Source organism: Eublepharis macularius, chromosome 14, assembly GCF_028583425.1.
Source record: "Eublepharis macularius isolate TG4126 chromosome 14, MPM_Emac_v1.0, whole genome shotgun sequence".
NCBI classification, from domain to species: Eukaryota; Metazoa; Chordata; class Lepidosauria; order Squamata; family Eublepharidae; genus Eublepharis; species Eublepharis macularius.
Window position 1 is genome coordinate 36,339,414 of NC_072803.1, and position 18,804 is coordinate 36,358,217.

At 45.8% G+C, this 18,804-nt stretch overlaps 1 protein-coding gene across 1 annotated transcript in view; it reads right to left on the minus strand.

Moving 5' to 3' along the window:
* The window catches only part of RASSF2 (Ras association domain family member 2), a 41,434-nt gene that overhangs the window by 11,821 nt on the left and 10,809 nt on the right, over positions 1–18,804 (minus strand). Inside the window, exons 2-7 of the mRNA XM_054998146.1 lie at positions 9,602–9,685; positions 8,945–9,020; positions 8,267–8,418; positions 7,084–7,172; positions 1,622–1,782; positions 681–782 (exon numbers count right to left, since the gene is read on the minus strand). Of these exons, the coding sequence (XP_054854121.1) occupies positions 681–782; positions 1,622–1,782; positions 7,084–7,172; positions 8,267–8,418; positions 8,945–9,020; positions 9,602–9,660 (639 nt within the window). The 5' untranslated portion in view covers positions 9,661–9,685. The remainder of the gene's footprint in view (positions 1–680; positions 783–1,621; positions 1,783–7,083; positions 7,173–8,266; positions 8,419–8,944; positions 9,021–9,601; positions 9,686–18,804) is intronic.

The following is an 18,804-nucleotide window of genomic DNA, read 5'->3' on the forward strand; positions in this document are numbered from 1 at the left end:
CAGATTTCCAGGGGCACTGAAGGCAGCAGTGGGCAAGACAAAGAAGGACAACTGATGGAACAGAATCCAGCGTGCAAGTTTCTGTGTCTTACAGAGTTCCTGTTCATTTCTGAAAGGTTTGCACAGATGAACTCATAAGAACATCAGAAGAGCTCTGATGGAGGCCTCTCCTCCACGAATATGTCTAAACCTCTTTTAAAGTCATCCAAACTTGAGGCCGTCACTATGTCCACTGACAGCGCATTCTACAATTTAATTACTCACCGATAAATAAAATAATAATGTGCGTAAAATATTTCTTTTTGTCTCTTCTGAGTTTATTGCCCATCACTCATTGGGTGCCCTTGCGTTCTAGTATTTTAGGAGAGGGAGAAAAAGTTCTTTCTACTTTCTCTGCCCTATGCATAATTTTATAAACCTCTATCATGCTCTTCCTCGGTCATCTTTTATCTAAATGGAAAAGTCCCAGACTCTTCAGACTTTCCTCGTAGGAAAAGTGCTCCAGCCACTTAATCTTCTTTGTTGCCCTCTTTCTCCAGCTCCCTTTTGTATTAAGTAGGAAGAGGGAAGGGGGCGCTAGGATTTCCCCACTAGGGCACCACACTTTCTTGAGCCAGTCCCCATATCCCCTGAAACAGAAGAATCAAAAAGAGATGAGCGCGTTATGGCAAAAAACTTGCCTTAAACTTGTTGAGCAGCAATTTTAGAACTTGTGGCGTTGTCATTGTGCTGTTTATTCGAACGTTCGTGATGGAGCCGTAGGCAGGCGTGAACACTGACGTCTGAGAAAAGAAAGAAAGAGAAAGGCCACGCTGGGCATCTAAAGAGGGGGCTGCTGGATGTCAAAGAAGGGAAAGGTGGAGGAGGGAGCTGGTGGGAGTGCGGCACTGGCCAGATGTGGAGAGCATCCAACATGCCAGATCAGAAAAGGTGGCTGTGCAGGAGTTTTACAAGCGAAAAACGGAAATTGCAGACTGGAATATTAAAATCCTTAAACTGGGAAAGGGCAGTTCATTTTTCTTACAGGACTTTCTTACAGAACTTTGTGATTGCCAGCTTATCATCCTCAGCATTCTGTGGTTCTCTGTAGTCAATAGAAATGCAAGTTGAAACCTGTTGTATGTAATTTAGACATATTTTTCAAATATGGAGCGGGGCAAAACCTTGGCCCTTTCCCCCAGCTTGCCTTTGAAATTCACTCCTGTGCACACGGGTCCTCGGGAATCCTCTTACCACCTGCATCCGTTTGGGTCCTGTCACAAACCAAAGCAGCTCCGACATCCGAGAGAGCTCATCGGTGGGCTTATTCAAAAACCAACCAGGGGCATAAAAGCAACACAGAGCACCCAGCAAAATGCCCATATCCTCTGGCTATAAAAAGACCATAAAAACAGCCTTAAAAAGATAAAGCCCTTCAGTTAAAACCTGGGCTTTTGTCTGGACGTCTAAAAGATACTAAGCTAAGCCTCAAGGAGGAGGACATTCCAAAGGCTGAGAAAACCCCTGTCTAGTTGTCACCCACCTCACCTCTGTGTGTGGGAATACAGAGACCAAGGCTGGGGAGGCAGATCTCAATGGGCAAACAGGAGGAAGTGCTCCTCCAAGGGAAGTTCGGGCTTACTTTGTGATTGTAGAAATGCCCATTGATGGAGAAGCGGTGGCGCTTCAGCCGGCGCTGTTCGCTTGGGGTGCGGAGGTTTCCCCTGCGGCGCACTCCAACATCACTTCTTGTGCGCATCAGCTGAGGTGCATCTTCCTGCTCAGCCTTCAGATCTTTGGCATCTGAAATGGGAGATGAAATTTAAAATGCCTATTTAACGGAGAGGCTTTAAAAACAGCACCCCCTCCTTTCTCATTCTCTGATGGATTTATACTCTGCCTTTTTCCCCAATGGGGACCCGAAGCAGCTTACATTGTTCTCATCTCCTCCATTTTAGCTCCACCACAACCCTGTGAAGCAGGTTCAGTTGAGAGTGTATAACTGGCTCAAAGTCACCCAGCGAGCTTCCATGGCAGAGCGGGGATTCGAACCTGGAGCTCCCAGATCCACTCTATCCACACCACCACACTGGCTGTTTTAAGAACACAAAACACAGCCTTGCAGGTTAAGACCAAAAGTCCATCCCTACCAGCACTTTGTTTCCAACTTCTGATGGGAAGCTCACCCCACACACCCACACACCCACCCACCCACCCACCCACACACCAAGCTACCTGTCCTACATCGCTGACACAGAGAAATGTTTAGGGCTGCCAGCTACCTAGTTCATACTTTTAACAGATTCTTCATATTGCAAAAGCTCCATCTGAACAAACAGAACCCACCTTGCGCACTGAAGTTATTTGCATTGTCTGTGTGGGCAAACATTTGAGCATCTGTTCTGCTCTGGTTTCTGATAGATGGGGTTGGGATTTAAAAAACAAAAAGGAGCTCCAGGCAAACAGCTGGGAAATGCCACAGTTGTGTGTATGTATAAAAATTAAAATGTTGCTTTGTGAAAATGCCGGCAAATTCAGCTTGCGTTCTGCAGGATAGGATGCGTACTCTTGAGTGCCCTTTGAAGGCCAGTTCAGGTTTGGGCAGGATTGGGTGACATTCTGTTTGTGCTCCTGCTTGCCTTGTGCTGGAGTGGCAGGCCAATGCAGAAATAAACCCCACATATTACATTTTAAGGACTGGACGTCTAAGGCCTGGCAGAATGCGGTGGTAATGAGGCGACAGTGTGCTGACGTGGTAGAATGGATTGTACCATGTCAGCCTGCAGGAGGCAGAATTGCATTTTCCTTTAGGAACTCCCTATACATGGAATATTATCACAACATGCCAAGAGCTAGCTAGACTAGAACCTCTCTCCCTGAAGGGCTGGTTGTTGTTTTTTTAATTTGTAGGGGTTTTTTACATGGGGAAATTTAAAAATGGGAAACTGCCCACTTGCAGTATGAAGTGGTATAGCCCATTCTATTGCCTCATTCGGCCGAACATGCAGACAAGGTCTCTTAAGCATGCCATCCTCCGATTGTCTCAAAACAAGCAACACGTTTCAGCTTCCATGGCTATTTGGAAGTCTCCCAGTCTTTGTGACATCCCAGGTACGAGGTCAAAGGACCATCACATGCACCTCTAACCACTGCCAACTCTCTCTGAAAATGGAAACTGATGTAGCCCTGTTTTGCAATACTATGCACAATCATTCAAGCAACATGGTGTTATCAGAAGCTCAGACTTGGCCATGACAGACTCTCGACATCATACTTCTGTTTGCCCCATTGAATGAGGCTGCCCCAAATTTCCCAGATTAAGAAGATGGCAACTTGATTTTAAATGGCTTTTGGAAAGCGCCATAATCCTTTAAGTAAAGATGGGGAAAGCAGACCGTGAAGGGCAGCTGGCTTGGACCCAAAATATAATGAAATCCCTCTTAATCCATTTTTAATGGGCTCCTTTAAACTCATGCTTCAACTTTGGATCACACTGTGTGGCAACCCTCCCACATCTGCTCCTATTTCAGACCCAAAACAAGCCAGCTTGATTTTTTTTTAAAAAATCAACATTCAGCAAGTGGCACATTAAGAGACCCAGATAGATCTGGGGGGGGGGGCTCTCCCCATCAGCCACAAACACCAGAACTGTCACTTTCTCCCATTATTACAGTAGCATCACACCACATGATACAGAAGACCTTAAATGCTGGGGGGAGGTCAGAACAAGGTCACAGAATAAGGGTGGGGGGTCAGGTTCAGTCCTCAACATCTCCAGTTATAGGAGGTGATGTGAAAGACCACTTCCTGAGACCTTGGAGAGCTGCTGTCACTCAGAGAAGACAATGTTGCCATGGAAAGGCCAATGGTCTGACTCTACATAAGGCAGCTTCATTGGTTCATGCATCCACACACTGTCACACAAGCACCTCCTCCAGCTGGCTCCAGTTATCACAGTTGTATGCTGTCCTCCACCAAAGAGCACAGGGCAATGAATATGTGGGCGGAAGGGGGTAAATAAACATAAGAACCCTGTGAGGAAGGCTAAGTTGTCCAGCCCAGTTTCACCCAGCAACCTTCACAGCACAGCAGGGATTTGAACCCAAGTACTCACTATGCCATGTTGGTTAAATTCCCCTAACCACCACCTGGGGTCGCCATAAGTCAGCTGTGACTTGAGAGTACTCTCCATCACCACCTGTGATGGAAAGAAGGCAAGGCAAGGCAAGCAAGAAGTTGCTAGACGCGTTTCCTTTCTCCTTTTATCTCAAGGATTGGCAAAGTAGTCAGCTTGTGTTGATCCTGAATTTGGGGGGGGGAGTGCATAGCTCAGAGGCAGAGCGCCCACCTTGAATGCAGGAGGTCTTGGTTCAATCTGGCCAACTCTCACCCAAAAAAGGCCGCTCTGGGTACAGTCTCTGGAAAACCTGCACATGCACATGCAACTGAATGTCCCTCTCCCGGCACATTTTCTCATTCCCCTCCGCCCACCAACCCGGGAGACCACTGCCAGGTCTCTCCCAAGAGCCTCAGCATGCCAAAAGAACTGAAAAAGTTCCTTGGTTGGAACAGAAAAGAAGTTCCAATGAGGTGTACAGGAGCTTCCACACTGGCCATTTCCAAGAAAAGCAACCTTAGTGAAGCATTTCCAAAAAGAAAAATCATAGTATGGTTATATTTTTTGCCAACTGCTAAAATGAAAGAAAAGTAGATTGTGTAGTGTTTAAAGTAACATGAAAACTGTTCCAGTGTGTAAAACAAGCCAATTAGATATGTGTTCTAACTAGATCATGTTTTTCCATTGCATGCAACTTTTCCCAGCATGCACAATTGTCACCTTAAACGTTCAAGGTTTTTGCAGCAGTGATATGCGCATGCTCTTCTAACCGGTGGCAAGAAATGTAGCAGTTATGCTGCAACAGGGAAGGCGGGGTATGGCCCCTTAGAAGAGGATGTGGGAAAGAAACTCACAGATGGTAATCAGGAGGTGGCAGAGGCAGAAGCTCTGTGGCTTTGAGGCCTCGGCCTCAGGCTCATTTCTATGCATGATTATGCAGCGCCTTTAATAAATGGGAACCTTATAAACTGGGATTCTGCCCCAAGGAGCTGCTCATCTACATTTCAGTAGCAGGAAATACAAAGGAAATGGCCTATAGCTAAGAGACAGGGCACGTGTGTTGAGGGAAGAGAGATCCGAGATTCCATTCCTAGCATAGCTTCTACTTGCCCCCCTACAACATCCCCCACTGTAAAGAGGGCACCCTCTGGTCTTCATGCCAGCCAAATGCCAAAGAATGTGGAGACAGGTGGGAAATAAGCTTCTCCACCCAAAGAATAACCCAAATGAAGTGGGGTAATAGTTTCCCAGGTACATTCTCGCAAGGGGTGGTTGATAATTGAGCTTTGAGGATCATCTAATCTAGAAACAGATTTTTTGAGCAATAGCTTGTTTTTTTTATGTATTGATTCCTTTTGTAGCATGGAATGATATATCCCATTTTCATGGTGGTTAAGGTAAGGGCAAAAGAGCTCCCTTGCAGACTCCCATTAGCCCTCTGCCTGCAGCCTAACCCCGTCACGTGCTCAGCCACAGAAGGAGGAGGGTATGGTAACCTAACCACACACAGTGGGCTGGGGGAAATTGCAAGCCAGGGCAGTCTGCACAATAAGAACTTAGAATTTCAGTCACAATACCCACAAACCTTCACAATTATTTTAAACTTGCCCCCAAAGGGATGAAGGGATGTAACCCACCTGAAGTACAGAAATTGATCATTACAAAATTGTGCTCTCTCGCCTCACTTTGGTCCTGAATCCTATGTGACTCAAAAGTTCGCATCCAAAACCTCAAACGTTTGCTACTCCAAGAAACTTGCAGCCACTATTTCCTTTCTGCTTCTTCCACTAGCACTGCTGCTGTGGCTTTGATCTCTGAGGGGGCGGCCTTGCTATTATTCTTTTAAAAAATGACAGGGCTCAGCTCAGATGGCACAAAGCCTTTAAACTCCTCTGAAGTTGTTGTTTTTTCTGTTTCATTAAACAGGAAGGCTGATCTCTGCTCACTGAGGGACAGCCCATCTTGAAAATGTTTATTTCCCCATGGTAACCACGCTTAACAATGACTTCTGTTATTCCCTCATTAAAGAGGCAAAGGCTGCCTTGCCAAGGGAAAGGGAAGCAGAGAGAGAGAGAGAGTTCCTCAGCAGACAGTGTGTCCGTGCAGGCTAGCGGTGGAGGGGGGGTGCTAGTCACATGAACGCAGAAAGGAAGAAAGTAAGATCTGTTTGGCTGCATCTACTTTGTGCAAGAATCGCAGGATGTTTTAAACCCACAGGATGTGTGTCACAAGTACCTACATACAATCCTTCACCGCCTTGCTAAAACCTCTCCTACACACACACACACACACCACAGCCCCTTAATGGGATGGGAGGGGCTATGTTCAGAGGCGGGGGACTTTCTTTACACACAGGAAGGCCCACATTCAATCTCTGGCGTTTCCAGTAAGACTCTCAGGAAGCAGGTGTTCAGAAAAGCCTCTCTCTGCCCAAACCTCTGGAGAGCTGCCTCCATTCAGAGTAGACAACACTGAACTAGATAACCACAAGGCCTGATTTGGTATGAAGCAGTTTCATGTCCTCCAATATGCTGGTGACCATTCACTTCTATGGAAGGAAGTAAAGGCATTCCTTTGAGGATACCATTGGCATAGGGGATGAAACTGCCTGGTCGCCCCAGGGACAGGGGGTTTGAGCCCTTTCAAATATGGCATCCCATTTACTGCAGAACTCCATATGGAGCCAACCCAGCCAGACAGCCCTTTACTTTGGATTCAAGTTCTAACAGAGATTTGGCACCTTTCAGAAATAATACAAAACCAGTGCTCACTTAGAGAGTCCCACTTTCACTTCAATGGTGAACTTGGGCCAGTCGCAACACAAACACACCCTTCTCTCTTACCTGCATCACAGGGTTGTTAAATAGAGGAGGCCAGAACCAAATGCTCTGAGGTCCTTGGAGGAACCACGGGATAAAAGCGGGACAGATCACCAGCAAGGATCCTCTCCCCACCCCCCACTGCACCCACTGCTCCTCCTGCCTTACCAACTGCACTGTCAACTTCATCGCCATCCGTTGAGGGCTCAGCATCCGTTACCTGAATGTCTGGCAAGGTACTGGGTTTTATAACAGACCTGTTCAGGAGACATATAAAGAACCCAACAGTTAAAAAGAATCCTGCAATTCTGGTCCTGAGAGCTTTCTGGACAAGTGGAAACATGAACCCCTCCTTCTCCCGTGCAAACCAAAGTCAGTGCAAACGATATCACTAGCAGCTCACACCAATGGTCTACTCACAGCGTCCCAATGTAAGCTGCTTTTTTCCATAGCCAGGATGATTTTATGTCTGTTCCTATGTCATACGCTAATTTATACCTTAATTATTCAAGTGCAGCCATGATAAGTCATTACAGGACATATAAAAATAATATTCCACCAACTGATTTCCCAAGCTTCCTTCTAACATCCCAGTAGCAGCTGAAGAAGTTACCAGCCTATGAAAACTATGTAGAAGAAGAAAATGTGTTTTCAAGGAGCCCATTGGCCTTCCTGATTTACACAAGAAAAGACTAAAGGAAATGCTACTAACCTCCAAAGCACTCAGCACATGGCACAGAAAGAGACAGCGGGAAGAGGGGCGGTTGGCTCACACTCTCCCATGTTTAAAAAATTCCTCCCAACCAGTATTAAAACATCTCATCAAGGAAAAGGCTATTCTAAGCTTCCATCCCTGATGGGTTCATTTTCTACATCCAGAAAGGATTTGTTTGTAAATGCGGTAAGCTTTTCAAAATACAATCTCCTCCACCCCAAAACAGTGCAGTCCAGAATTCTGCATAACGTACAGAACTGCTCTGTGCAACGCTAGCAACAGACAGTGGTAACAGTAGAAGTGGCTGAGCCGGCTCCAAAGCATTTATTTTTGTACTCGTATTTATGTTGCAGCCTGTGATGATTTAGATTACAGAGCTTCAGAAGCTGAATGAATCAAGGTCTACGACGGAGGCCGGAAATGGTTACAGCATGCTAACCAGTCTCATGGCTCAAAGCTCAGCTGGAATCCTCCAGGGAGAAGAGGGATTCGCTGCAGAAAACAACTCCTTTCCAAAGCTGCCACTCCTTTAAAAAATGGCAATGGGACCTTCACAGATCCCATAACATGCAGTCAGCCCCTCTATGGGCATCTGAGCACAAAGAATGACTCCACACATATGCAGCCTGCACTGACCCATGTGCCCCCAGATTGCAGCCGGAGTGCCAGGAGGAGGAGGATGGTGGGGGGCGGATGCGCTGGTTGTCATCCTGCATCTGCAAGCGGATTGGCCGGCGCAAGCCCCAGGAAATGTTCAATAAGCCTTCTACTATGAATTCCCCTTCTTCCTGGAGGCAAGAGAGAAGACAAAGAGAGAGAGAGGCTTACAAATGATTCAGAAACTGGCCTGTTATAAAAGGACTCCACAAATGTGATCTGATCATCAGAGCAGCACGTTTAGTCAGCGCACGTAAGGGGGAGCAGGTATGACCATGCTGGCTCCATCTTCATTTGATTGCTGGCTTGTAAGCATGGTGCTACTCAGGGAAGAAGAGTATGCACGCAAGCTTCCCCTCTATATGCGCTGACTGCAGCGACTAGAAGGTTTCAGCTCCAGTACCTTGCAGAGGTCGTGTTGTCTCTTCCTTATGCCTAGCCACAGCAACATCTCAATTATATTAAAAAAGCAAAAGTTGCAGAATCAGTTACATAAAATGCAAAATTATGCACGTTCTTTATTTGTATAAAGTAAACAGATCCCAGAAACCAGTTTATTTTGTGATAGCATTTGGATTGTAAATATTAATTTTTTTAAATCACACTGTGTGATGCTACCTTTCTGTTAAAAATGGAAAGGGAATCTCTCTCTCTTACCTCTCTGTGCCGTAGTTGCAAATTTTGACCTTCATAATACAAGTTATATGTCTTCAAGTGTAGCAGCAACTCATTTCTGGAAAGGGAAGAAAAAGCAAATGGAGAATAGATGAATCCCTCCTGCTAAGTATCAGCAGGCTTGTACACTGGGAACGCACCCAGTGGATTAAGGACTCAATATGGAACTATACTGCGAGGACTCACATGCCACACTCCCTCGTCAAGGCCAAGCCACACAACCCACACACTAACGGAAAGTAGGCCACTTGGGTCACATACCACACTGGACTGGGAAAGCAACGCTGCTCAGGCAGGCGCTGGAAACCGAGCACAACTAAGCGCTTCTCCTGCTGGAATATGCTCTCTCACCCAGACACATCCCATCAGCTGCCCACTAGCATCTTCACTTGTTTTAAGAGACTTCTTCAGACTCCCCTTTCTTCAAAGACCTTCCCACCCACTACATGGCAACAGCTGCAGTTCAACCTGTATCTGTCCTCATTTTCCCTGCCTCCAGTTTCATGACTTGCCGTCTCTCTCTCTCTCTCACACAGACACACACACCAACCAGACAACAACCCAAGGGATTATTATAAATGTATCACCAGCTGCAAAAACTGAAGATCTGTCTGGGATCTTCCCCTCCCACTGACTTACTTGGAAATGTACTTCTCTTTTCCGCAAGGGACCAGGAATATCTCGCTGCTGTAGTCCATCCTCAGGGGAGTCTTTCATTAGGACCTATGTTTAAAACAAAAAAAAAGCTAGTTTGGGAAGGGGCAGGAAGATGCCCGGGGGGGGGGGAAGGTCTGCTCAGCAATTGGTTTGCCTGGAGGGTGACTTGGAGAGGGAAATTTAATGAGGAACCAATGCTTCAACCCCCAACCCTGCACAGTTAGCTGCTGTAAGTTAGGAGGGGCTGTGGCTCAGTGGAAGAGCATCTGAGGCCCCAAGTTCAATCCCAGTTACCAAAAAAAAAAAAAAGATCAGGTAGCAGGTGATGTGAAAGGCCAGGTGATGGGAGGCCCAGTCGCTGCCAGACAGAGCAGCCAATACTGGTCTATACGGATCAATGGTCTAATTCAGTATAAGGCAGCTCAATGAGTCCATGTACTGAGAATGCTGTTTCATTCACACCTCTTGGCCTCATTTGGCTCAGGGGCTCTGATTTACGACAGGAACTACAGTCAGGATAGTCCCCACAGGGTTCTGAATAAGACGGCATGTGTGCTGCTTTTCCATAGAAGAGAAGTGCGGCCTTCTTGAGTAACACATTTGTATTCCAGAGCACTTCACCTTCCATTCTGAGGAAAAGCAGCTCTGCCGGCTGAAATCTCTCTACTGGGGCCTCAGTGCTCCCTGCTCCTCCCTCGTAGAGGCGGAACAAATTATGCACAACTGAAGAATAAGTTTTACAAAGTAAGGCATCTCGTGTACATAAATTACGCAGCTTGTAAAATCAATCTTTTCTAGCTACAGTGTTTTGGGTGGCTATGTTATGAGGTTGTAAGGGTGGCCTTTCTAAAAAAAAAAAACAGTTTCTTTTTTATAAAGCAGACATAAATTCTGCACCCTATTTAAATTATGCAAATCAAGCCTGGTTTGCACAATCCCTCATTTTTATTAACTTGTTCTGCAATACAAACAATTTTGCATAATTTATTCTGGAAACCTTATTGAGCCACCTCTGGCTTTTGAAATTTCAGTAAGCTTTGCCCACACTGGTTCACGTGTATTGCTGCAGCCATAATGACTAGAAGCTTTGCTTTTCAATAGGAAAAAAAATAGATTCTGAGCAAACTGGATTCTGGAGGCAGCCCGATATGCAGCATTTTTTTATGCTCTATGATATCAGGATATAATGAGATAGAGTAACATCAGTCTTCAGAATTTAATAGGTGCCCACAAAGAAGAAGACTTATTTCCAAAAATGCTTCACCATGCATGGACAAAGCCACAAATGGCAGGAAACTTACACATTTAAAGCCAGCCCTCAATTCAAACTCACTGTTCTGGTCAAAGGGGGGGTGGGGGGGAAGCAGAACAGAAACCAAGCAGCAGCAGCAGGACTCATCTTTGCACTTTCTGCTTCTTTCTACCTAGTTTCCTAACCAACCCGATAATACAGGTTTCATAGGCACTAATCCCAAAACCTCCAATGTCCGAGTGGAAAATCTGAAATTAGACATCGATAAGGCTAGCCTGGAGCTCAGATCTAAGGTTCCCCAGATGGAATTCGACCAGCGCACTAAGGATATTGCACGTCGCATTGATGAAAGTAAGGAAAAACTGAAGGAGCTTAAAGTTCGTAAGTTTGAGAGGGATAGGAGGGACTACACCTCCGGTAGAATTTATCAATGGAAGGAGGATATGTACTCGAGACCACGCAAGCGAGTCTCTTGGGCGCCTAATATTGCTTCTAATTCGGAATTTGAGACCACTGAACCCTCCGAGACGGACACGTCCGGAGATGAGGGCCCCAGTACACGTAGCCTTAGGTCCCGCAATATCCCTTCTAAGTCTTTTTTAGGCAGGGACTCCTACCGACAGCGACGCCCGTACAGGAAAACTTAGTGTTTAATTTATCCTCATGGGACCTTACCGGCATTGAACTAGCGGCTTTGAATAGAGGGATGGGCTTTGTTCCTACACCGGGCTACAATGCCTTCCGTACCAGAGTAGATCTCTTCAAACTGGTACGGTTAATTAAATTGCGGAATTATTTTGGGCCAGGAGATCCTCCTCCTGCCTCAGGCATTGTTTATAAATCTTCTTTTTGTCCGTCTGAGCCGGATCCCATGATTGAAAGTTTTGAAAGAGTGGTTTTACGGGATGTGACAAAGTTGGAATCCACGTGTAAATACAAAAGGTATAATCTTTCCAGAAGAGAATGGGAAGCGTTGCAAGGGCTCCAAAATGATAGGAATATTGTCATTAAGAAGGCGGACAAGGGGGGTGGGATAGTTGTACAAAATACTGTGGATTATGTACAGGAATGTGAGAGGCAACTAGGGAATGAAATAGAATACAAGCAGGTGCATTACAACCCCACGGCACAAATTCAACGCATCATTAGAATCGTGCTAGATGAAGGTCTAGCTGACAATGAAATTGACAAAAAAAACAAGAGATGCATTGATCAATCCCTTCCCTAGAATACCGGTGTTTTACACGCTTCCAAAGTTACATAAACCAGGACGCCCTCCCCCTGGTCGCCCAATTATTTCTGGCTCCAATTCTATTCTGGAACCTTTATCACGGTATTTAGACCACTTCTTGCAGCCACTAGTTTCAGATACGCCTGCCTATTTGAAGGACACTATGTCTCTTATTTCTCTTATTGAAGCTGTGGAGGTACCGCCAGAGGTATACTTAATGTCTCTTGATGTTAGGTCTTTATATACCTCCATCCCGCATGATGAGGCAAGATTGGTGGTACAGGATGCTCTCCTATTACGAGATGTCCAACATCCCTCCACCCCATTTCTCTTGAACATCTTGGACATTATCCTGGAAAAGAATTATTTTAGATTTAATAATAATTACTATTTCCAGTTGAAGGGGGTGGCCATGGGATGTGCTGCTGCCCCCAGCATTGCGAATATCTTTATGTCCACATTAGAAAATCAATGGGTGTTTAATGAGGAGCGAAATCCATTTATAGATTTAATTATTCTTTATCGGCGATACATAGATGACGTGTTTGTCCTGCTAAAACGTGGGGATGTTGCTGATGATTTGGGGAACTGGTTTAACTCCCTACACCCCGATATTAAGTTTACCTGGAATGGGAGTTATAGTAATCTAGACTATCTGGATGTAACTATTTATCGGGAGAACAACAGACTGGCTGTGCGCCCCTATAGAAAACCTACGGACCGGTGTTCCTATTTGCAATACCAGTCCTTCCATCCGAGGGGTTTAAAGGACAATATCCCTTTGGGACAGTTCTTGCGGCTAAAACGGAATTCTACTGACACACGCTTTTATAGATCTAGTGGTCGTGCTTTAGAAGATAGTTTTGCAGCAAGGGGTTACCCACAGCACGTCATCGAACAAGCCAAACGAGCCTCAGCTGCCACTGACCGGGCTGACTTATTAACACCGAGATGCAGGAGGATGGACAGCAAAATTAAATGGGGCCTGGAGTATACGCCATTGGCCCCGAAGATAGTTTCTATCATTAGACAGCACTGGCATATTATCAGTGGCATCAAAGGATGTGAACTGGGGCTGTCAGTTGGTTTTAGACGCACGCGGTCAATTGGAGACATTGTAATGAGATCGGAATTTTCCGGCAGCCCCTGTTCAAGTAATTTGCCATCGGGCCATTTCACATGTGGCTCTTGCAGCGTGTGTAGCCTCATGGTGAAAATAGAACAAATAATCCCTGACCATCGCCCCCACATACATTTCTTTTCGAACTGTAAGTCAAATAACGTGATATACGTCATTCAGTGTAAGTGCCCCTTACTGTATATAGGAAGTACCACGCACCCTTTAAGAGTCAGGATACAAGAACACCTGTCTAGAATTAGGAATTTAGTGTGGGAGGCACCCCTCGTAACCCACTTTTATGAGCAGAAACATCTTTCAAATGACTTCAAAGTCTCGGTAATTGATCATTTAGACTGCCCCTTCGCTCTGGATCAGACAAAATTGCTGCTACGTTTGGAATCCAAATGGATTTTTGGCTTAAACTCCTTGGCACCAAATGGCTTAAATTCAGAGATTGATTTTTCGTGTTTTCTGTAAGTTTTGGGACCCTTGCAAAGATCCTCCATAGATTTTTGGCCCCTCCCCCTTGTGGAGACTTAATTAGCAGCAGTCCTTTCTTTGTTGCATGTCCGTGAATCACACTTGTGGAGGAACGGTGGGAGACCTTGTTGTTGTGCTTACGACACACTGTAAGTTTTTTTCCTTTGTAACTACATATTGTTAGTCTCTTATAATTATGAGCAAGTTTGTGGATTGTGTTTTCTTCATTGCAGTACATCCAGTCCGAAAGATCTTACGCCCAGGAGGAAGTGAGGAGTGGTCCTCACGAAACGGGTTAATTACATTTGCCTGCAAACCCCCGTCGGCGCTTTTTCTGTATATATAATTGATTTTACGGACTGTCATTGCAAAACTCTGGCGGCACGATCTCCTACCTACTGACTTCTCCTTACTAATTGTAGCATTCGCACTTTAATTGTTGGATTGTTTCCGGACAACTGAAGATTTGTATTTTGTAATTTGTTTACATTGATTAATGAATGGACGCTGTACTTATGCACTTTTGTAATCCTATGACTTTTTGCATGTATATATGAAATTGTAGCACTTTTGCACTTTATAACATGTAAAATTGAATTATACCTTTTGGGTTTTGACTGTATTGAGCCTTGGTTTGTTGTCTTATATAACCTCCAGGTAGTGGCTGGAGATCTCCCAGAATTACAACTGATCTCCAGGTTACAGAGATCAGTTCCCCTGGGGAAAATGGCTGCTTTGGAGGGTGGACTGTATGCAGGGCTGGCGAGCCCACTGAGGCAGGTACAGCCCCTGCCTCAAGTGCTGAGGTGTTGAAAGGGGCGCCAGAGGGGGTGCCAGGGGTGGGGGAGCGCACCACGGAGCTGGGTGCCTGGCCCACAGCTGCTGCAGCTGGCCAGCCCCATGCTGCCGCTGCCGCCACTGCCAACACACACACCCGGCCGGGCACAGCAGCCACGGGCCAGGCAAGCAGGCGTCCTGGGAGGCATCCAGAACCTCCCCAGCCTCCGCACGCCATCCCAGCTACCCGCCGGCCAATGGGGCCAGCTTGCTGCATGATGACGTCACACGCAGTGATGTCATCACGCAGTCTGGGGGGGGCGCCAGAAACGCTGGCGCCGCCCCTGACTGTATGATATTATACCCTGCTGAGATCCCTCTCATCCCCCCACCCCACCCCATGGTCCACCCTCAAAATTTCCAACCCAGAGCTGACAACCCTAGACTTTCTTAAGATGGAGTGAAGATGTGGCCTGTGGAGCAAAAGCCCCTGGGAGATTCTACGAAAACCCTTTTGAAACTAACAGAAGCTGCATGCGCTCATGGCAGTGCTCTTGCATGGCTTCTATTCATTTCAATGAGGCCCGTACAGGAAAACATTCCTGTGGTTAACAGAAACAGGTGTAATTTGGATTTTCCATGTCGAGCAAGCCTGGGTCTAACCTTAGATGCTGGGCTTGCCTGACTGCAGAAGCAAACCCAAACACAGAGCAGCTGCAATGGCAGGAAAAAGGTGTAAAATGAAGTGGGACAGGATCCCAGGGGTGCATCCTTCAGTTCCATGCAACATAGAAATTCTAGAGCTTAAAGCATATTTGTATATTGAACTTTACAACACTTGAAAGCAGCAAACTCTTCAAGAATCATCGCATACATTATAACTTGCTAACTGTGGATGAAGTTTGAAGACATGGAAACATTTAAACAATACATCTATACACTATATGTAAGAATTGTCAGTATCCATGTTGGGAATTGTCTTGCATAAAAACCTGAAGCGTCAAAAGGAGCTTTGACTCTCGAAAGCTTACACCTTGAAAATCTTGTTCATCTCCAAGGTGCCACTGGACTCAAATCCTGCTGTTCTACTAAAGAGAAAATATTCTGCAGGAGCTTTTCTTCACTGCTCCCTCAAATTTTTTCCTCCAAAAATAGTCCTAAAAATCCCCCTAACTGATTTTTCCAGGAATTCACATTTCTCCTCAAATTTAGTATAATCAAATTTACCTTTAAGATACTCAAGACAAACAGCTTTTCCATATAATCTGCTAAACTAATTCTGCTTGTAGTATTTTGGCAAACAGAGGCCCAGCAAGTCCCCAAACTCTTTGGGAATGCCATTTCTCTGCATCCAATGGATGGAGAGAAGTCCAGGTTATGTGAGACCCTTGGACAGAATCCACCTCTGCACCTTCTTCCCCCTCCCAGTGACTGCACAACTTAACTCTACTAGAAAGGCTGGCTGTAAAACAATAATTCCCACACATGCTTCCTAACAAGGGTAACTAAGCTTCCAGATGTTCTAGAGAGCCTCTAAACATTTCTTGGCAATAAAAATTCTGGACAGCCCCACTGTAACAGCAGGGAGGGAGGACCCACCATCTTTCCAAAGATTCCCATTTACAAGCAGCTGAGCTGAAGCAGCAACTAAGAGACTTTAATTATCCCCAGATTCAGACGATAGCTGGCATAGTTCATTGCCTGAGTCAGCACAGCAAGTATGGTCAGGAATAGGGGACCAACATAAGGTACGTTGGTGGTACGGGCGGGGTGGGGGAGCTTTAGATATTTCAGAAAACCTTTTGCATTGTACTCACCAAAGGCATCCAAAGGTGGCACAAACAGCATTTAATTTATAAAGAAAGCTGGCAGGTTTATGCCTGGCCAGCAGGTATGGCATCTGCCATGGAAGAAAGCTCTGCTCTTTAACTGCTGTTGCCAAGAGAGGAGCACTCTGTACATGATCAGAGGGATATTTACAATTTCGTATCTGCTTGCTTAAATAAGGGACATAGACAGAGACCGGAGAGCTGGAACAATTTCATATCTACTTGCTTAAAGAAGGGGCATAGCAAAGCCAAAATGAGGCTCCCCCGTAACAAAACTCAGACCCCTAGCCCAACAAGGGGCCAGCTATTATGACCTTATGTTTCATCAAAAGTCTTCCTCAGGGGGAACAACGAGGTCCACCCAAATAGTTTCACCATGAACAGCAATTTCTAACACATCCCGTGGAGCGGCGCACCTCAGTCACTGGCTGGAACAATTTCATATCTGCTTGCTTAAAGAAGGTAAAAATACTGGTAAAAATAAAATCCATGGTGAAGGGCTAGAGATTGGTGGTGTAACACTGATGTGCAAATATGATAACCTAGCTCAAAAGGACATCTCTTGTACCACAGCCTCACAACAGGGGCTCTCTGCTCTATTTGTTATCCACCCGGAGCACTCCCCCCACCATCTCTCCAACCCACTGTTCCCTCTCCATCTTTGCAGGTTCCATCTTTCTTGTAAGCAACGCTTTATGTTTGTCCTTGCTGAACGGCACTTCATTTATCATCGGCTCTGCTGTTTTCTGGGACACAAATGTCATCCATCTCCTTGACAGGAGCAGTTCCAGTTACACAGGAATGAGGGATGAAGGACAAAGGAGCAAATAGAGAACGGGTGTTAGTTGCACTGCCATGTGGGAAACAACCAAGCCTGCCCAATACTTAAACATAAACTATATTGGTCAAGCAGTTACATGACAGCTAAAATAGAGGTCTATCACACTCAATCACAACCCCAGGGGCTATTTGAGGAGACTATTTCATCTGTTGTAACCCTCTGCTTCTTGTCATACTCCGAGCCAAGGGCAGCAGTTTTTCTAGTGTTCCTGGTTGGCTCAGCTCCTGTTGAACTTTTTTGGTCCCAGCAGGTTGTGTGGCAATATCAGGGCCTGAGAACACCTTGGCCGTTTTCACGTCTTATTGGCTGCACAAAATCATGCAAAACTCCCAGAACGACAGCATCTTCCTGGCACGATTTCCCATCATGACTCCGGTTTGTGGCACCACAAACCAGAGTCATGACAGGAAATCGCACCAGGAAGACACCATCGTTCTGGGAGTTTTGTGCAATTTTGCGCAACCGGTAAGACATGTGAAAATGGCCCTTATGCAGCATCTCTAGCCACCTGAATACGGTGGATGTTGTAGCCATGATGTGAGGGTTAACCCCCTCAAAAACACTCTGGGCCTCTTCCCTGAACTTTCAGCTTCAGCTGATAAACAAGCCACTATCCCTCCTCCTATGTAACTTTTAAGGGAATGTCACCCAGAGTGCAGTAAGAAACAGCCTTTTCAATATCTGGCCAATGAGTGCAAAGGTACTGGGACTGACAAGTGATTCTGATTCACAAGATTTCAGAAACTGTGCAAGACTTAACAGAGATAAACCCTTCTAAGTCCATGGAAGTCAATGGGCATGGAAAGGTGTGGCTCTGCTTAGAATGGCAATGCAAGAGACTTAAAAATATTAAACGGCTTGGATTTAAGTTTAAACCATTTCACACGGCCTTGAGATTCACCTCCACCCTTTAGGAGCTCCCCTCCCCCTTCACACACACACAAAACGTCCAGTTATGGATCTTGGACTTTCCCCTTGTCTCCAGCCACAGCAAAAGAAGCATTGTCCGGCCCTGCAGTCAGTCAGAGATGGGGGTGGGAAGCAACACTTGCTTCAGCGCAGGCCAAAACAAAGCCCCACATTTCACATCAATGGGAGCCTTGTCTGAAGGCGGGTGTGGAGCTATGTAGACCGACTCCATTGGAGAATACCACGGCAGATACATCTTCTGAACCATGCTTAGAACTACATCCTTTGGTTTACAAGAAATCTTGCCTTCCCCCCACTAGAGATTTAATCACTCTGACCACATACCAAGTTCCTTTCCACAAAGTGCCCATGAACATGTGCAGAGTGCCTTTCATTTATAAAGAAAACATTTCCTTAAAACTGACAAACTCTTACACTTGGAAGACTCAAACCCACATTTCAGTGGCCTGACTTGGCATGAACTTATCTTGCCTTTACAAATGGGAGGCCCTACCATGAACTGTCCTGTTTACGCCCTCTTCCCTGAGCCAGTTTGCCCACAGATAGTGACAGCTTATGACTGGGGTCTCCACTAGGCCTGTAATGCAAGGACCCATGGGAAATACAGCTCCCTATCGCAGCTATCAGCACTTCCTATGCTTTCTGACAACAATGGATATCGTTGCGCTATATGCACGCTGCAGCATGCTGGACTTAAGTTTACAGCTTAGGTTGCCCCCAGACCT